Source organism: Macaca thibetana, chromosome 1 (genome assembly GCF_024542745.1).
Source record: "Macaca thibetana thibetana isolate TM-01 chromosome 1, ASM2454274v1, whole genome shotgun sequence".
NCBI classification, from domain to species: domain Eukaryota; kingdom Metazoa; phylum Chordata; class Mammalia; order Primates; family Cercopithecidae; genus Macaca; species Macaca thibetana.
Window position 1 is genome coordinate 170,586,941 of NC_065578.1, and position 19,032 is coordinate 170,605,972.

Genomic DNA, 19,032 nt, shown 5'->3' on the forward strand with positions numbered 1-19,032 from the left:
TGACTCCTTTGAGTTTCCACTGTGCACAGTTTCCTGATAAGATCTTACCTATTTTGGCTTTTGCTGCCTGTGCTTTTGGTGTCATATCCATAAAATAATTGTCAGGACTAATGTCAAAAAGATTTTCCCCTACGTTTTCTTCTTGGGGTTTTATAGTTTTAAGTCTTCTGTTTAAGTCTTTAATCCATTTTGAGTTGATTTTTGTGTATGGTATAATATTAGGGTCCAATTTCATTATTTTGCATGTGGATATTCACCATTTGTTGAAGGGATCATTCTTTCTCCATTGTGTGTCCTTGACACCTTTGTCAAAGATCAGTTGACCATATATACATTGATTTCTTTCTGGGCTCTGTATTCTGTTCCATTGTTCTAGATGTCTGTCTTTATTCCAGTATGATACTCTGAAGAAGACATGCAAATGACCAACAGGTATATGGAAAGATGCTCAGTGTTACTAATCATCAAAGAAATACAAATCAAAACCACGATAAAATCACCTCACACTTGTTAGGATGACTAATATATACATAAACAAGACAAGTGTTTTTGGGGATGTGAGTAAATTGGAACTCTTGTATGTGTATACTGTTGGTGGGAATGCTTGTACGTGTATACTGTTGGTGGGAACACTTGTACGTGTATACTGTTGGTCCTGCTGCTATGGAAAAGAGTATGGAAGTTCCTTAAAAATTAAAAACAGAACTATCATATGATCCAGCAATCCTACTTCTGGGCATTTATCCAAAAGAATTGAAATCAGGATCTCAAAGAGATATTAGCACTCCCACATTTTTGCAGCACTATTTGCAAGAGCTAAGATGTGGAAACAACCTAAATGTCTATGTGGATAAATGGATAAAGGAAATGTGGTGTACACATACCCTGGAATATTATTCATCCTTAATAAAAAGAAAGTGGCTGGGTGTGGTGGCTCATGCCTGTAATCCCAGAACTTTGGGAGGCCAAGGTGGGTGAATCACTTGAGCTCAGGCGTTTGAGACCAGCCTGGGCAGCATGATGAAACCCCATCTCTACAAAAGAGTACAAAAATTAGCTGGGCATGGTGGCGCCTGCCTGTAGTCCCAGCTACCTGGGAGGCTAATGTGGGCTTGAGCCAGTGAGGTTGAGGCTGCGGTGAGCAGAGACTGCACCACTTCACTCCAGCCTTCTCAACAGTGTCTCTGTCTCAAAAAGAAGAAGTCCTATAATATTTGACAACATGGATGAATCTCAAGGACATTATGCTAAGGGAAATAAGCCAGTCACTGAAGAAGAAGAAATACTTCATGATTCTATTTATATGTTGTATCTAAAATAGTCAAACCTGTAGAAGCAAAGAAGAGTGGCTTCCAAAGGCTGTGGGGAGAGGGAAATGGGGAGTAGCTAATCAATGGGTATAAAATTTCAGTTATGCAAAAAGAATAATTTTTAAAGATCTACCATACAGCATCATACCTATAGTTAACAATACTGTATTGTACAAGTAAAAAAAAAATCTGTTAAGAGAGTAGAGCTCATGTTAAGTAGCACACACACACACACACACACATACACACCCACAAATTGTTTAGCTTCTCAAAGCATCAGATTCCTCATTCTTGATCAGGGCTGTCAAGAGAAGAGGAGTACATGAACTACATATACTTTTGATATTTTGATATTTTGAACTAATTTGTATAAGTTTATTAGCAGCAGTAACTAGAGATAGGTATAATAGCAAACATCCATATTAAATCAGTGTTTAATCTTTCTCTGACTTCTTTCTCTAGTGTGTCCTCACCTATACCTGCCACTCTCTACTATTTTATTTTATTTTCACTCTTTACATCACTTATCACAATTGATGTGATTTTCTTTAGTTGAGTACCCTTTTTGTTACATAAAACCAATTTAAGCTCCAAGAGGGCAAGCGTGTTTTGCTTGGCTTGTTGCTGAATCCGCATCTCTGATAACCATGTCGTCATACAGTAGATGCTCAATAACTATTTGTTGAATGAATGAATGCTATATCAACACTTAGCTCAATACCTTTTATATGGTAAAATGTCATAAATGATCATTATGATAACTGTAAATATCATGAGGAGTTTACAGTGAGAATTGAGGAGTCATTAATCTATTATATTCTTTCCTAAGCTTTGATTGAGTCTTTTGGATTTCCACTTTCTGTTCTGCACAGATTCTCTGTAAGATCTCATCTGGCCGGTGTCTTAGTCATGCCAACAGTTCCCAGTTCTGCATTTCTGGCCTCTACCTCTCTCTGGAGTCCCACTTATGACACGGCGGCACCTCACACGCAACATGCCCTCTGAATCCTGCCCATCCCTCTGATCTCCTTCACTCAGTTAATGGCACCTGTTCTTACTCTGCTGTTTAAACTAGAAACTTTGGATCAACCTTGATCTCTCCCTCCTTGCTGCACTCATAATTTCTCTTTCAAATTGTTTCTCTTTTCCTCATTTTCCTAGCTCAGACTATCATTGTCTCTCATTTGGGCTTTTGTGATAACTCGTAATACAGTTAAATTATATTGAACACAGAGTCAGGACTTTATATGCACTTTTTATATAAAGAAGCCTATGAGGTAAGTATGATTAATGCTTTTTTAATATATATTATTTTACTGATGAAGAAAAAACAAGGTTCAGTGAGATTAAGCAGTTTTCTTAAATTCTCATAGCTGCTAACTGTTAAAGTCAGACTTTGAACTTAGATCTATCTGATTTCAAAGCCTCTACCCTCTTCTAAATATTTCTAATTGCTACAAGATTCTCCCTTCTCCAGCTCTTGTTCCAATTCACACTGCTTTCCCCTTTCCTCTGAGTGATCTCTTAATTATTCTTCAAGATTCATCTCAAACATCACCTCTTCTCTTTTCAAATTGCACTGGGTAGAGGTAGATGCTTCTGCCGGGATTCCACAGACGTCTTTACACAGGTCTACTTTGACTACGATTATTTTGTATTTTAATTATCAGCTTACATGCCGTTGAGAACAGAAATACCACCTAATTAATGTTTGTGTGTACAATGTCTATACTCAGTGGGAGCTGGGTAGATTGTTATAAGGAATGCTTCTGTAAATACTATTTAATGAGGAATTTAATACTTGCTCTTTTATTTTTATAGAAATCTTATTTCACTACAGTGTATAATTATCAATTTAGAACACCTGATTTTTTTAAACTAAGCCCTGTTTTGGTTTTCCATAAGCATCATGGGGAGATTTTTATAAGCAACCCATTTCCATTTGTTCCCCAAATCCTATTCAGCACCTGATAATCTCTAGCTTCCCTACTATCTTTGTTCACTGAGCCTAGATATTTTCCTCTGCTCCCTATATTCCAGCATTCTATTTTACCAGAGTTTGCTTTCTGCTAGGCAACAGCTAAAGTGTTAGCACTAGTGTTTCACTTCTCATGATGTGGATTTTGATGCAATGACAAGTGGTGAAAGTTGCAGCCCTACATATGGTGAAAATATTTTTGGGCAGTGGGGTGAAGAAAATAATAATTTTCTTCAAATTGCAATATTTTATGTCTTTGGAGAAAGCTTTATATATCTCTTTTTCATAGTAATTCTTCCAAAATTCATAAAAAGTTCTTTGCAATTGATGAAATCATGGTGTGGCTAATGAATTATAGAGAAGTGTTCATATCTGCCAAGATGCTTGAATTCTGAATTGTACAAATCTCTATCACTATCTTATTTTGGAGAAGCTAAGATTTTATTTCTAAGCAGGAACAATGAAGGCTTGTCTTGCACATTTCCATAGTCTGGAAGTATATCTCAAACATTTTTTAAAAATCAAATATATTCAGGTTCTGATCTCGGAAGTCAAAGAATATGATTTTAACTCAAAAATATTAAAGTACTAAGGATAAAACAAACGTCAAAATGCATTAATATGAACATAGGCTTGTAGCCATTTGATAATTATCATTTAAAATTGTCTTAATGGAATAAAATATTTAATAATTTAAAAAATCCCCTGAGAAAAATTAGCAATATTTAGAGTATTATTAAGTTAAAATAATGTGAAACTATTTTAAGTATTTGTAAAATGAAACACATACTTCCATGCAGTATTCTTGGACAGATAGCACTTAAGCGCAGATACAATTTAAGTTTAATTTCTCTGTTTCTAAGTCAAATACTTAGAACTCTTATAATTAGGGGTAAATGCAAAATATAATAAATAGATCATTATTAAACTCCTTATGAAAATTTCAATTTTTGGAGAAATTACTCTTCAAAATGAGTCCAAGTTACAGAAAAGAAAATGATGAACACATTAGTAATGGTATGTAACAAAACATGGATAGCACATGGTTTACTCAATCATCTCATCCTACTTTATTTTATAGATGAGGAAGCTGAAGCCTACTGGCCCTAAAGGTACAAGAACATCAGGTGAATGAACAGATGCTAATCCAATTGCTTTGTACCTCAATCCAAAGCTTTTTGTTTCCTGACACCACATGGCATCTTTTTTGTCTACCATGATGTGGAGGTGCTGAGGGAGCAGGGCAGAAAGCCCGTATTTAGGAGGTAAAATCAGAATATTAAGCAGAACTGAAAACTCTAGACTTACTCTGTTTTGGAGTACAAATATCCATCTATTCAAGGGGAAAAATAAGTAGTAAAGAATGCTAATTATTCTGATATCATTTACTAGTTATGTCCATATTAGACTGATTTAGTATAATTTGAATGAGAAAGACCCATGGTGTTCTAAACGTGCTTGAAGCATGTGTATTGTGGCCATGCATGTTGTATTAGTTCGTTTTCATGCTGCTAATAAAGACATATCTGAGACTGGGCAATTTACAAAAGAAAGAGGTTTATTGGACTTAACAGTTCCATGTGGCTGGGGAGGCCTTACAATCATGGTGGAAGGTGAAAGGCATGTCTCACATGGTGGCAGCAAGAGAGAGAATGAGAGTCGAGTGAAACGGGTTTCCCTTTATCAGACCATCAGATCTCATGAGACTTACTCACTACCACGAGAACAGTATGGGGGAATCCACCCCCTTGATTCAATTATCTCCCACCGGGTCCCTCCCACAACATATGAGAATTATGGGAGTACAATTCAAGATGAGATTTGGGTGGGGACACAGGGATAAACTATATGTGTAACATTTCCTACTTGCCCGTATATACGTGAGAGTGTGTGTGTGTGGATAGATAGATATATACTCATTCACTGATGGAGTGAGATGAGGAGAATTTGAAACGTGGAAATATTTTTTTTTTCTACTGATAGTGGCCAGAAATCATCAAGTTTAGATATCTAGGACTTCAACCTGTATTTTTATACTGGTATTTTTAAGAGAAAGTGAATAAAATCAAGTGGCTTAGATAAAATTGGACTAATGTGGTAACACCTTCCACAACTAACAACAGTTCACCTTAATCAATCATATACTTTTTAATGAAAATATTCTCTTTTACAGCTAATTCTCTATCTTGGAAATGAATCCCCCAATATTTATTGTGTGGAATATCACAAATAAAATTTCTCATATTTAGATCAAGAATAATGGTAGTTTACTTTCAATATGGACAACATGCCTATAATAATCCTTTTGCTTCTTAGTATGAATTCTAGTTAATACTCATTTTCATATCATATGGTTCGTAAGCATTTCAAATTAGTAATGACATTTCAGTTGAATTTGAGATCCAAGAAACATTTTTCATAGTAGAACTAAATATCTTCAACAAAAATTTTCTACATTTAATTCTTTGGAAAAATAACTTTAAATATTTTAGGTATTTTATTTTTCATCAAAAGTATAGAATATTTATCCATTTGTACAGAACATTTACCCTGTGCTATGTGCTGAATAAAGAAAGTGAAACAGATGTGAGTTTTTCTTCTAAAATATTCTGACAAATACTAAGAATCTGCTATGATAGTGATGTGAAAAGCTGTCTTTCTGCAATTGATAGAAATATTAAATGTAAGTCAATTAAACATTTAGAAGTTCAGCTTTTAAAAATTATTTTGAAAGAAAATTTGATAAGCACATTTACCTTCCTGACTTTGGAAAAGAAAACCAAGAACTCTTTTAGTTGGAAAAGGAATTAGAAGTTGTTAAAAAAAAAAGATCAAGGGAACATTTAATATATTTGTTAATAATGAAAACAACCAGAATTATCACTGCTTTATTGATGAGATAACCGAGCATTGCTTTAAAGCCTGCTCTCCGTTCAGCTAGCGAACCATGCTCACAAACTTATACATTTTCCTGTACCTATTTGGCTTGTATTGTCACACTCTCTCCTGTATCAACAATATTTAGTAGAACTGATCTTTTGTTTGTCCAGTCTTTCTAAGCATTGGATAGAAGATTTGCTCAGTTATTAAAATTCAGATCATAATGCTCTATTTTTTATACATATGTTATCCTGAAATTTTACATTTTTTGTGCAATCCTGGAATTGCTTTTTAAAAGTTGGCAGTGCTAAGTTACAGAGTAAAGGAGATCTGACACCAGATTTATTCATTTCTCATTGATGATGAATTGACTGATTCATTTATTTACTCATTCACTCATTCATTTACCTATTTTTTTGAGTGTCATATGTTCCAGGTCCTCTACCTAGCAGTGAGGATATGATGTAAAATAAGATATGACTGTAGTCTTAAGCAATTCATATTCTTCTGTTACCTTCTGGCCTCCACAGCAATGAACAATATTACTTAGTGCTCCAAGAATCTTAATGATACCCTATTTTCTCCCATCCATTGTAAGTCATACAGGTTCTAAGACTTTACACATATTATCACTAAAGTTTAAATACAGTAAACATACAAATGCGAAGTTTAAATACAGTGAAGTTTAAATACTGTAAAGAATATTAATATCGCCCCAGCTTCCAAGATGGCGGAATAGGAACAGCTCCGGTGTACAGCTGCCAGTGAGATTGACGCAGAAGATGGGTGATTTCTGCATTTCCAACTGAGGTAACTGGTTCATCTCACTGGGACTGGTTGGACAGTGGGTGCAGCCCACGGAGGGTGAGCTGAAGCAGGGTGGGGCATCACCTTACCCGGGAAATGCAAGGGGTTGGGGGATTTCCCTTTCCTAGCCAGGGGAAGCTGTGAGTGACTGTACTGGAGGAATGGTACACTCCTGCCCAAATACTGTGCTTTTCCCATGGTTTTAGCAACTGGCAGACCAAGAGATTCCTGTGCCTGGCTTGGTGAGTCTCACACTCACGGAGCCTTGCTTGCTGCTAGTACAGCGGTCTGAGATCAATCTGGGACTCTGGGGCTTGGTGGGGGGTGGGGCATCTACCATTGCTGAGGCTTGAGTACACGATTATATGCTCAGAGTGTAAATAAAGCAGCAGGGAAGCTTGAACTGGGTGGAGCTCACTGCAGTTCAGCAAGGCCTACTGCCTCTCTAGATTCCACCTCTGGGGTCAGGGCATAGCTGAACAAAAGACAGCAGACAGCTTCTACAGACATAAACATCCCTGCCTGACATCTCTGAAGAGAGAAGAGGCTCTCCCAGCACGGCATTCAAGCTCCAATAATGGACAGACTGCCTCCTCAAGTGGGTCCCTGACCTCTGTGTAGCCAGACTAGGAGACACTGCCCAGTAGGGGCTGACAGACACCTCATGCAGGCAGGTGTCCCTCTGGGATGAAGCTTCCAGAGGTAGGATCAGGCAGCAATATTTGCTGTTCTGCAGGCTTCACTGGTGATACCCAGGCAAACAGAGTCTGAAGTGGACCTCCAGCAAACTCCAACAGACCTGCAGCTGAGGGGCCTGTCTGTCAGAAAGAAAAGTAGCAAACAGAAAGGAATAGTATCAACATCAACAAAAAGGATATCCACACCAAAACCCCATCAATAGGTTACCAACATCAAAGACCAAAGGTAGATAAAAACCACAAAGATGGGGAGAAACCAGAGCAGAAAGATTGAAAGTTCCAAAAACCAGATAGCCTCTTCTCCTCCAAAGGAACACAACTCCTCGCCAGCAAGGAACAAAACTGGATGGAGAATGAGTTTAACGAGTTGACAGAAGCAAGCTTCAGAAGATTGGTAATAACAAACTTCTCTGAGCTAAAGAAGCATGTTCTAACCCATCACAAGGAAGCTAAAAACCTTGATAAAAGGTTAGATGAATGGCTAACTAGAATAAACAGTGTAGAGAAGAGCTTAACTGACCTGATGGAGTTGAAAACCACAGTATGAGAACCTCGTGAAGCATACACAAGCTTCGATAGTTGACTCAATCACGTGGAAGAAAGGATATCAGTGCTTGAAGATCAAATTAATAAAGTGAGAAGACAAGATTAGAGAAAAAAGAGTGAAAAGAAACAAAGTGTGCAAGAAATATGGGACTATGTGAAAAGACCTAATCTACGTTTGATTGGTGTACATGAAAGTGATGGGGAGAATAGAACCAAGTTAGAAAACATGCTTCAGGATATTATCCAGGAGAAGTTCCCCAACCTAGCAAGGCAGGCCAACATTCAAATTCAGAAAATACAGAGAACACCACAAAGATACTCCTCGAGAAGAGCAACACCAAGACACATAATTGTCAGATTCATCAAAGTTGAAATGAAGGAAAAAATATTAAGGGCAGCCAGAGAGAAAGGTTGGGTTATGCACAAAGGGAAGCCCATCAGACTAACAGCGGATCTCTTGGCAGAAACCCTATAAGCCAGAAGAGAGTGGGGACCAATATTCAACATTCTTAAAGAATTTTCAACCCAGAATTTAATATCCAGCCAAACTTAGCTTCGTAAGTGAAGGAGAAGTAAAATCCTTTACAGACAAGCAAATGCTGAGAGATTTTGTCACCACCAGGTCTGCCTTACAAGAACTCCTGAAAGAAGCACTAAACATGGAAAAGAACAACCAGTACCAGCCACTGCAAAAACATGCCAAATTGTAAAGATCATCGACGCTCTGAAGAAACTGCATCAATTAAACTGCTAGGCGAAATAACCAGCTAGCATCATAATGACAGGATCAAAATTCACACATAACAATATTAACCTTAAATGTAAATGGGCTAAAAGCCCCAGTTAAAAGACACAGACTGCCAAATTGCATAAAGAGTCAGAACCCATTGGTGTACTGTATTCAGGAGACCCATCTCACATGCAAAGATGCACATAGGCTCAAAATAAAGGGATGGAGGAAGAAATAACTAAGATCAGAGCAGAACTGAAGGAGATTGAGACATAAAAAGCCCTTCAAAAAATCAGTGAATCCAGGAGCTGGTTTTTTGAAAAGATCAACCAAATATATAGACCGCTAGCAAGACTAATAAAGAAGAAAATAGAGAAGAATCAAATAGATGCAATACAAAATGATAAATGGGATATCACCACCAATCCCACAGAAATACAAACTGCCATCAGAGAATACTATAAACACCTGTATGCAAATAAACTAGAAAATCTAGAAGAAATGGATAAATTCCTGGACGCATACACCCCCTAAGACTAAACCAGGAAGAAGGTGAATCTCCGAATAGATCAATAACAGGTTCTGAAATTGAGGCAATGATTGATAGCCTACCAACCAAAAGAAGTCCATGACCAGAAGGATTCACAGCCAAATTCTACCAGAGGTACAAAGAGGAGCTGGTACCATTCCTTCTGCAACTATTCCAATCAATAGAAAAAGAGGTAATCCTCCCTAATTCATTATGTGAGGTCAGGATCATCCTGATACCAAAGCCTGACAGAGACACAACAGAAAAAGAGAATTTTAGGACAATATCCCTGATGAACATTGATGTGAAAATCCTCAATAAAATACTAGCAAACCAAATCCAGCAGTGTATCAAAAAGCTTATCCACCAAGATCAAGCCAGCTTCCTCCCTGGGATGCAAGGCTGGATCAACATATGCAAATCAATAAACGTAACCTAACACATAAACAGAACCAACAACAAAAACCCCATGATTATCTCAATAGATGCAGTAAAGACCTTTGACAAAACTCAGGAGCCTTTCATGCTAAAAATTCTCAATGAACTAGGTACTGATGGAATGTATCTCCAAATAGTAAGAGGTATTTATGACAAACCCATAGTCAATATCATACTGAATGGGAAAAAACTGGAAGCATTCCCTTTGAAAATGAGCACAGGACAAGGATGCCTTCTCTCACCACTCCTATATAACATAGTGTTGCAAGTTCTGGCCAGGGCAATCAGGCAAGAGAAAGAAATACAGGACATTCAATTTGGAAAAGAGGAAGTCAAATTGTCTCTGTTTGCAGATTACATGATTGTATATTTTGAAAATCCCATCGTCTCAGCCCAAAGTATCCTTAAGCTGATAAGCAACTTCTGCGAAGTCTCAGGATCAATCTGCCAAAATCACAAAATCAATGTGCCAAAATCACAAGCATTCCTATACAACAATAAATCAATGTGCCAAAATCACAAGCATTCCTATGCAACAATAACAAACAGAGAGCCAAATCATGAGTGAACTCCCATTCACAATTACTGAAAAGAGAATAAATACCTAAGAATCCAACTTACAAGATATGTGAAGGACCTCTTCAAGGAGAACTACAAACCACTGCTCAATGAAATAAAAGAGGATACAAACAAATGGAAGAACATTCCATGCTTATGGGTAGAACAATCAATATCATGAAAATGGCCATACTGCCCAAGGTAATTTATAGATTCAATGCTACCCCCATCAAGCTACCACTGCCGTTCTTGACAGAATTGGAAAAAACTCCTTTAAATTTCATATGGAACCAAAAAGGAGCCCACATAGCCAAGACAATCCTAAGGAAAAAGAACAAAGCTGGAGGCATCATGCTACCTGACTTCAAACTATATTACAAGGTTACAGTAACCAAAACAGCATGGTACTGGTACCAAAACAGAGATATAGACCAATGGAACAGATCAGAGGCCTCAGAAATAACACCATACATCTACAACCATTTGATATTTGACAAACCTGCCAAAAATAAGCAATGGGGAAAAGATTCCCTATAAAATAAATGGTGCTGGGAAAACTGGCTAGCCATATGTAGAACACTGATTCCTTACACCATATACAAAAGTTAACTCAAGATGGATTAAAGATTTAAATGTAAGACCTAAAACCATAAAAACCCTAGAAGAAAACCTAGGCAATACCATTCAGGACATAGTCATGGGCAAAGAATTCATGATTAAAATGCAAAAAACAATGGCAACAAAAGTCAAAATAGGCAAATGGGATCTAATTAAACTGAAGAGCTTCTCCACAGCAAAAGAATCTATCAACAGAGTGAACAGTCAACCTACAGAATGGGAGAAAATTTTTGCAATCTACCCATCTGACAAAGGGCTAATATCCAGAATCTGCAAAGAACTTAAATAAATGTACAAGAAAAAACAAAACCCCACCAAAAAGTGGGCAAAGAATATAAACAGACACTTCTCAAAAGAAGACATTTATGCAGCCAACAGACATATGAAAAAATGCTCATCATCACTGGTCATCAGAGAAATGCAAATCAAAACCACAATGAGATACCATCTCACACCAGTTAAAATGGTGATCATTGAAAAGTCAGGAAACAACAGATGCTGGAGAGGATGTGGAGAAATAGGAATGCTTTTACACTGTTGGTGGGAGTGAAATTAGTTCAACCATTGTGGAAGACAGTGTGGTGATTCCTCAAGGATCTAGAACTAGAAATACCATTTGACCCAGCAAGCCCATTATTGGGTATATACCCAAAGGATTATAAATCATGCCCATATAAAGACACATGCACATGTATATTTATTATGGCACTATTCACAATAGCAAAGACTTGGAACCAACCCAAATGTCCATCAATAATAGATTGGATAAAGAAAATGTGGCACATATATACCATGGAATACTATGCAGCCATAAAAAGGATGAGTTCATGTCCTTTGCAGGGACATGGATGAAGATGGAAACTATCATTCTCAGCAAAATATCACAAGGACAGAAAACCAAACACTGCATGTTCTCACTCATAAGTGTGAGTTGATCAACGAGAACACATGGACACAGGGAGGGGAGCATCACACACTGGGGCCTGTTGGGGGGTGGGGCCTGGGGGAGGGATAGTGTTAGGAGAAATACCTAATGTAAATGACGAGTTGATGGGTGCAGCAAACCAACATGGCACATGTATACCTATGTAACAAACCTACACTTTGTGTACTTGTACCCTAGAACTTAAAGTATAATAATAAAAAAATTAATATTTTATTCTCATGAAACTTTTACATCCTATAATGACAGGATCATCTATGAATGCTTCTTTCAGCAGCTTTTGAGATATCATTGGTTTATAAAAATCATGTATATTTAAGATCTACAAGTTGCTGTTTTGATATATGTATATATAGTGAAATGACCATCATAATTTAGTTATTTAGCATATCTATCCCTTCACATAGTTACCATTTGTGTGTATGAATGTGTGTGTTGAGAAGATTTAAATTCTATTCTCTTAGCAAATTTCAAGTATACGATACAGTATTGTTGACTGTTGTCACCATGCTGTACATTAGATCTCCAAAACTCATTCATCATGCATTACTGAAACTTTGTACCCCTTAACCAATATATCTTCATTTTCCTCTCCCTCCAGTCCTTGGCAACTGCCATCCTACTCTGCTTCCATGAGTTTGACTCTTTCGATCCCACATACAATTCAGATTATGGTGTCTTTTTTTGTGTGTGTTTTAGATGGAGTCTCGCTCTGTCGCCCAGGCTGGAGTGCAATGATGTGATCTCGGCTCACTAAAACCTCTGCCTCTGGGGTTCAAGCAATTCTCCTGCCCCAGGCCCTCGAGTGGCTGGAACTACAGGCACCTACCACCAGGCCTGGCTAATTTTTGTATTTTTAATAGAGACAGGGTTTCACCGTATTGGCCACACTGGTCTCAAACTCCTGACCTTGTGATCTGCCCGCCTCAGCCTCCCAAAGTGCTGGAATTACAGGCGTGAGCCACAGTGCCCGGCCCAGATCATGGCGTCTTTTGTGTCTTGCTTACTTGGCTTAGCAAAACGTCTTCCAGCTCCATCCATATTAGCACAAATGGCAGAATTTCCTTCTTTTTCAGGCTAAATAATAATCCATTGAGTATGTGTGTATAACTTTTTCTTCATCCACTCATTTGCCAAAGGACATGTAGTTTGCATCTAGTTCTTGGCTGTTATGAATAATGCTGCAGTGAACACAGGGGTATAGATATCTTTTTGAGATCTTGTTTTCAATTCCTTTGGATAAATACGAAAAAATGGGATTACTGGATCATATGGTAGTTTAATTTTTTGAGGAACCTCCTTACTGGTTTCTACAATCTTTGAAGGCTTTTCTTGGAGCTAGAACACCAGCCTCAGCAATGAATGGTGTGGGAAGGCCTAAGTTAAGGGAGCAATCTGAACACGTGATCTTAGAAGAGTATTTTTGTGGCAAAAATCTGTTTTGAATGTATGACATTGTATTACATTTATGAAATCAATGGAAAGGCAATGGAATATCACACAAAACCCTTCAGATAATGAAGAACTCAGTAATTTAAGAGTACTTTTTGACCGGGTGCGGTAGCTCACGCCTGTAATCCCAGCACTTTGGGAGGCTGAGGCGGGCAGATCATGAGATCAAGAGATCAAGACCATCCTGACCAACATGGTGAAACCCCGTCTGTACTGAAAATAGAAAAATTAGCTGGGCGTGGTGGCACGCGCCGGTAGTCCCAGCTACTCGGGAGGCTGAGGCAGGAGAATCACTTGAACCTGGGAGACGGAGGTTGCAGTGAGCCGAGATTGTGCCACTGCACTCCAGTTTGGCAACAGAGCAAAACTCTGTCTCAAAAAAAAAAAAAAAAAAAAAAGGTACTGAAGGTAGTCAGGATTTTGAAGCTGGAAAGGAGCTAAGGTATTATCTATTTTAATCACCTCATTTTAAAGGTGAGAAAACTGAGGAGCAGGGAGAATAAGTAATTTGTATAATTTGCTAGTTTACCTAGACCTAAAGAAATTTATATAGCTAACCTGGGAAATCCAGAACTGAAACCCAAGTTTCTTAACAATGAATTCAGTATTATTTCCATTGTGCAGAATTAAAGTGTATTTAAATTGTATCAGTGATGCTTCTTTGCGTATTCACTTTTTTTTTTTTTGGTAGGCTTTTTTGGTTTCAGAGCTGGAGGTAAGGTGGTTTAGTGACTTATTCCTTCTTAGCACCTATGCTATGATTGGCTGTGTAGTTACTCACATTGCTCATCTTTTAAAAGTGGACGGTACTGCAGAAAAACGCCTGTGATTTCGTGAACTACAGAAGCATCTGACTCTGACTAAATTTACGCTTCTTGGTAACAATAAAATATAATGACTCACAGAATAAATAATTCAGTGGTAAACCAATTAGTGAATCACTGGAAAGACAGAAAAAACTTTGCATCTGCAGGAGGGTAAAATAAGTCTATTTTAAGCCACTTTTCAAAATCAAGAGAAAATACGCATATTTTAAAATAATTCCAAGAGGGAAAAATCATTTTTGAATGTTTTCTTCCTTCAGGAATACAAGACTTGAAATTTCTAATTTGTTCCCTTTTAACTATAAAATGGAACAGATAAACTTTTACACTTGTAAATATGATGAGCTTCTGATTATGGATGTTGAATCTGGATTCTTTTAATATTTTGAAGTGATAGGAAGGTAATATCCAATGAGGGTATTAAATTGTCTGCACTTTCCAGGAAAACTATGGAAAATACAAATATTATATATTCTCACCATATACCAACTTTAGGACTTTTGAAATTTGTACTGGAAAATATATTTATTTTGTCTTTGAAAAAGATAATGTAAGTCTTTAGTTGACATTTGGCTTTATTGATTTCCAAGACCATGATGAGTTCACATTGTAAGGAAAAACATCTCAAAATATAGAAACCACATTTTATATCCTTATAGCAATGTAAATGCAAGAGCAAATTAAGAAATTCATATTTTTTTAACAGCTTGGAATCATCAGAAATATTTTACATGTAGAAGATTCATGTGATAAAGAAGTTTGTTTATGAACATAATAGTAGGAAAATTTTACAGATAAAATGTCTCTGAAGAACATCTTTTTGATTTTCTCGTGGTATAATACAATTGATTGTACTGTGAGTAGCATTCGTCTATAAATTAGAGTTATTTAGAGTACTCTATAGAACATATTCATGCTAGAAACACAATTCATAGAACAACAATTTTTAAAGAACTAATTTGTAAATTATGACACCAAATTTTATTAACAAGGAAATATCCATTAATTGACTACTACAGTAAAAATTTTATAACGCTTGTGTCATGAAGAAAAACCTTCCTTTTCCTTATATATTAGTTGAACTACATAGGTATGCTGTAAATGTTGTTATTCATGTTATAAGAATTCTAGATTCCATTGCTTTTGAGATATGTTTCTTTTTAGGAACTAAAAATCAATTTAGAGTTTGATTTCTGTTTTATTTATACTGTGTTCCTGATTTTGTGGGTTTCTAAATAAAAAGATCAAACCCACTACTTTCAATATACCATTTTCTATGTACACGTTTGAGTTATAGTCAGAAACTGTTATTGGACTGCATAGTTTTCAAAAGTTTTTGGTACATTTCTGACTTTAGAAATCTGGGATAGGAATCCCTTTCCATATGCATATAGACTATTTTCTGAGCTTCTTCAAAACATGTTTCAGTGGGTTCCTGAATGTTCTTGATGATAGTCTGTCTTGTCGAATTGTCAATGTTAATCTGAAAAGTGAAATTACATGTACAGCGTCAGTAAGCATAGTTGAAAAAAAGGCACATATAATAGAAAGGTTTAATTTATTCCCTGCTCTCCTTTTCAGTGGAATAGGGTAATTTTCTTTGTAGTTTTATAGGCATCTAAGAAGATGTATAAAAAATAAACATTTTGCTTTTTTAAAAGTAAATATCCAACTCCACATCCAAGAGGAACAAAAAAGAAAAATATGAGGCTCCAGGCCAGGGAAGTCTCTGAAACCACGGCTTACTCAGCAGGACGCAGTGGTTTCTTAGTAGCAGTCTACAAACCAGGGAGTTTGTAAGACAAATGTCTCTTTTTAAAGAAAAGAGAAATTGGTGCTTTTTAAAAATTTATCTCCCTTAATAGTCACAAATGTTGCTTTAACTGAATATGCTCTGAAATGGGAAGGAAATGAAGAGAAGTGGATAAATAGAGGGGAGAAGTGGCTATTTCAATAAACCAGGTATTTTCCAGACAAGAGTTCTGGGGAATATGTCAACAATGTAGGCTTGCCCTGTGCGATAGAAATCTCATATACTGTCCTCTCTCTTTGTTCCCTTGACAGGACTTTTTATGTCTCACTGCCCAACAACACAGGATTCTCACATGTCTCTTCATGGAATTTATAGTTCCTGCTGGGAAGGCCAATACTTTTGCCATAGACTCCTTTTTTCTTCTTAAGTTGCCTAGAAATTAAGATAATTTAATGGGGAGAAGCTTTGGAGCCTGATAGGTCTAATTTTGAATCTTAACTTTACCACTTTTAATGGCTGTGTGACACTGGACAAGTTCTCAGAGTCTCAGGTTTCTTATCTGTAAAATAAGGTTAGCAATACTGAATTTATAGCATTTTAGGAGACACTGGATATAAAGTGCCCGGCACTTATGGATGCTAATATCCATATTAGTGCCCTTGCAGGGATGAACTGATTTCCATTCCTGTCATTGTGAGGTAGTTACCTCTCTAGGGGACTGTGGCTGGATGTAAATCTTATAGAGCTTCTTTGCCCTAGAAGTTCTGCTCCACCGTGAGGCAATCTTCTTATAGGTTTCACAGGCCATCCAGAATTGAATATTTTCATCACTGTGCTCCATTTTTAAATATGCTGCATAGACTACTGGACCATCTAAAAGTAGAGGAGAAATCAGTTTATTTTCATGGGTCAAAATCACCAAAAAAAATCTAAGCAATACGGTTAAAACAAAGCCTGATTAAAAACTCACAAATTATTTAACAGGTAAATATTTTATATCTATCTCTATATATCAATTTTCATGTCTATCACACACTCAGAGCTAACATCTGAAGCATGCTTTGACAATGCTGATCACTGGTGAGGTCATCCCTTTATTCTGAGTCACTCAGAGCAAAACACCCACCAGTGTGGATGAGTCTAGGACGGATAGGACAGGAGACATCAGAGAGCCCAGGAAAAGGACTTAAGCTGCTCAGGAGGACAGGGCTCTAATCATGAAGCTGACATGAAAAATCTAAGACCTCATGCCAAACTATAGGGTAAGAGCAGGGTTTCAAATGTAAACTTGTAGGTCAAGGTCGGGAGAAAAATATCCAAGCCATGTAAAAGTGATACTCTAATTAGTTTGTATACCCTGGAGTGTTTTTCAATGTCCAATCAGAGCAGAACACAGATAGATGAAAAATTCAACTTCATATTCATGGTTTATGGTTCAAGCCAGAAATAAGGGAGCAGACAAGGAATGAAAAATCAGATGTGATGCTGGAAACGATCTCAGAATCTAGTACAGGACAGGGATTACGTGCAGCGTAACCATCACATGACACTTGATGCCAGAGATTCTTATCTTCAGCTCTGATCTTAAATTGCCTTTCTGGAGTGCGGAGATAAGTATAAGCCTAGAAGGAGCTTTTCCAATTAAGACACTACTTTGTAGGTGCTAGTATTTGAAGAAGAGGATTAGGTGAGCTCTCACAAATCTAACATATTCATTGGAATCTTTGGGAGGACCAAGTATTCTCAAGGTTCAAGATATTAATTTTTTTTGGCTAGACTAGCCTGGAAAGTGTCTTGGTGTATCCAAGGAATTGGATTGCTATATTATAAAACAACAATGTAACTTTCAATTTATGTTAATAGAAATGTTTGTGTAGGCACACTGAGTAATAACCACTTAGAGACTGTTAGCGTAGGATATTTTGTTTACAAAAAGATGTACATAATTTAAAACAACTTGATGAATTTGGAGATAAGTATACACCCAAGAAACTATCACCACAATCAATGCCATAAGCATATCTATCACCTCCAAAAGCATAGGATTTTGATTAACACTATCTTGGTCAGTATCATTTACTGTTATGAGAAATAATGGTAGCCAGATGGAATGGAAATGATGAGTAAGATCATATTTTCCTGGATCTTCATCTAAGAGATCAGATCAAGTTTCCTAGCACTAGAAAGCCAGGCTTCTTGAGAGCTTGGCTTTGTTAGCAGTGATATACGAACAAAGATAACGAAGTATTTTGTCTTCAAGCAAAAGAACTCAAATAGAAGTAGATCTATTCTAAGGAGGCATTGGAGTTGGGGAAAGCTGAATATCAATATTACATTCTAGGAATACTCAAAATTGGAACATGGATTATTATTATCACGTGAGCAAATACAGCCTTCAGGACATTGCATGTGAGATGGTTCAACAAGGACATAACGTGAGATGAGTTAAGAGGACAGATGAGATGGAGGCATTATATAACTGTAACATAGAAAATGTTATAGATTAAATATTCCTATCCAATGTGAGGGGGATATATTTTAACTTAGATTTCAAACAAGCAGTTGATTTTCACACCGAAGGGACTGTAAGTTGTGTCTTGTCTCACCATAGGCACAAAAAGGTGGGAACAGAGAACATAGATGCAGGAATTGGTAATCCAATTCCTAAAAAGATAGCTGAATGGTGGCAAACCAAAAAACAAACAAACCAATGAACAAATAACAACAACAACAAAAAGAACAAAAAGCTGTTTCTGGCTTAACAAGTAAAGTTGGAAGCCAATATTTATATGGTTTGTACTTAGCTATGGAAGAGAAAGAAAATGAGATACCAGATAAAAATCTGTGGATCATGGAATGAGAGTCAGTCACACAGGCTACTTGGATGGGTTGAGTGGATGAGTAGGTAGAGGTAGGAAAATGATCTGGAAACCAATATTAGATTCCAAGTTAGTATTTTGAATTTGTG

General features: G+C 36.9%; 1 protein-coding gene across 6 annotated transcripts in view; it reads right to left on the reverse strand.

The window, feature by feature from the left end:
* Positions 1-14,868: 14,868 nt before the first annotated feature.
* The window catches only part of RGS13 (regulator of G protein signaling 13), a 51,025-nt gene continuing 46,861 nt past the window's right edge, over positions 14,869-19,032 (reverse strand). For 4 of the 6 annotated variants that reach the window (XM_050783095.1, XM_050783105.1, XM_050783084.1 and 1 more), the window contains 3 exons: positions 18,896-18,988; positions 16,771-16,937; positions 14,869-15,794 (listed from right to left, as the gene is read on the reverse strand). In XM_050783095.1, coding sequence (XP_050639052.1) covers positions 15,609-15,794; positions 16,771-16,937; positions 18,896-18,988 — 446 coding nt within the window. In that variant the 3' untranslated portion in view covers positions 14,869-15,608. The remainder of the gene's footprint in view (positions 15,795-16,770; positions 16,938-18,895; positions 18,989-19,032) is intronic. The other 2 variants (XM_050783111.1, XM_050783119.1) reach the window with 1 other exon arrangement.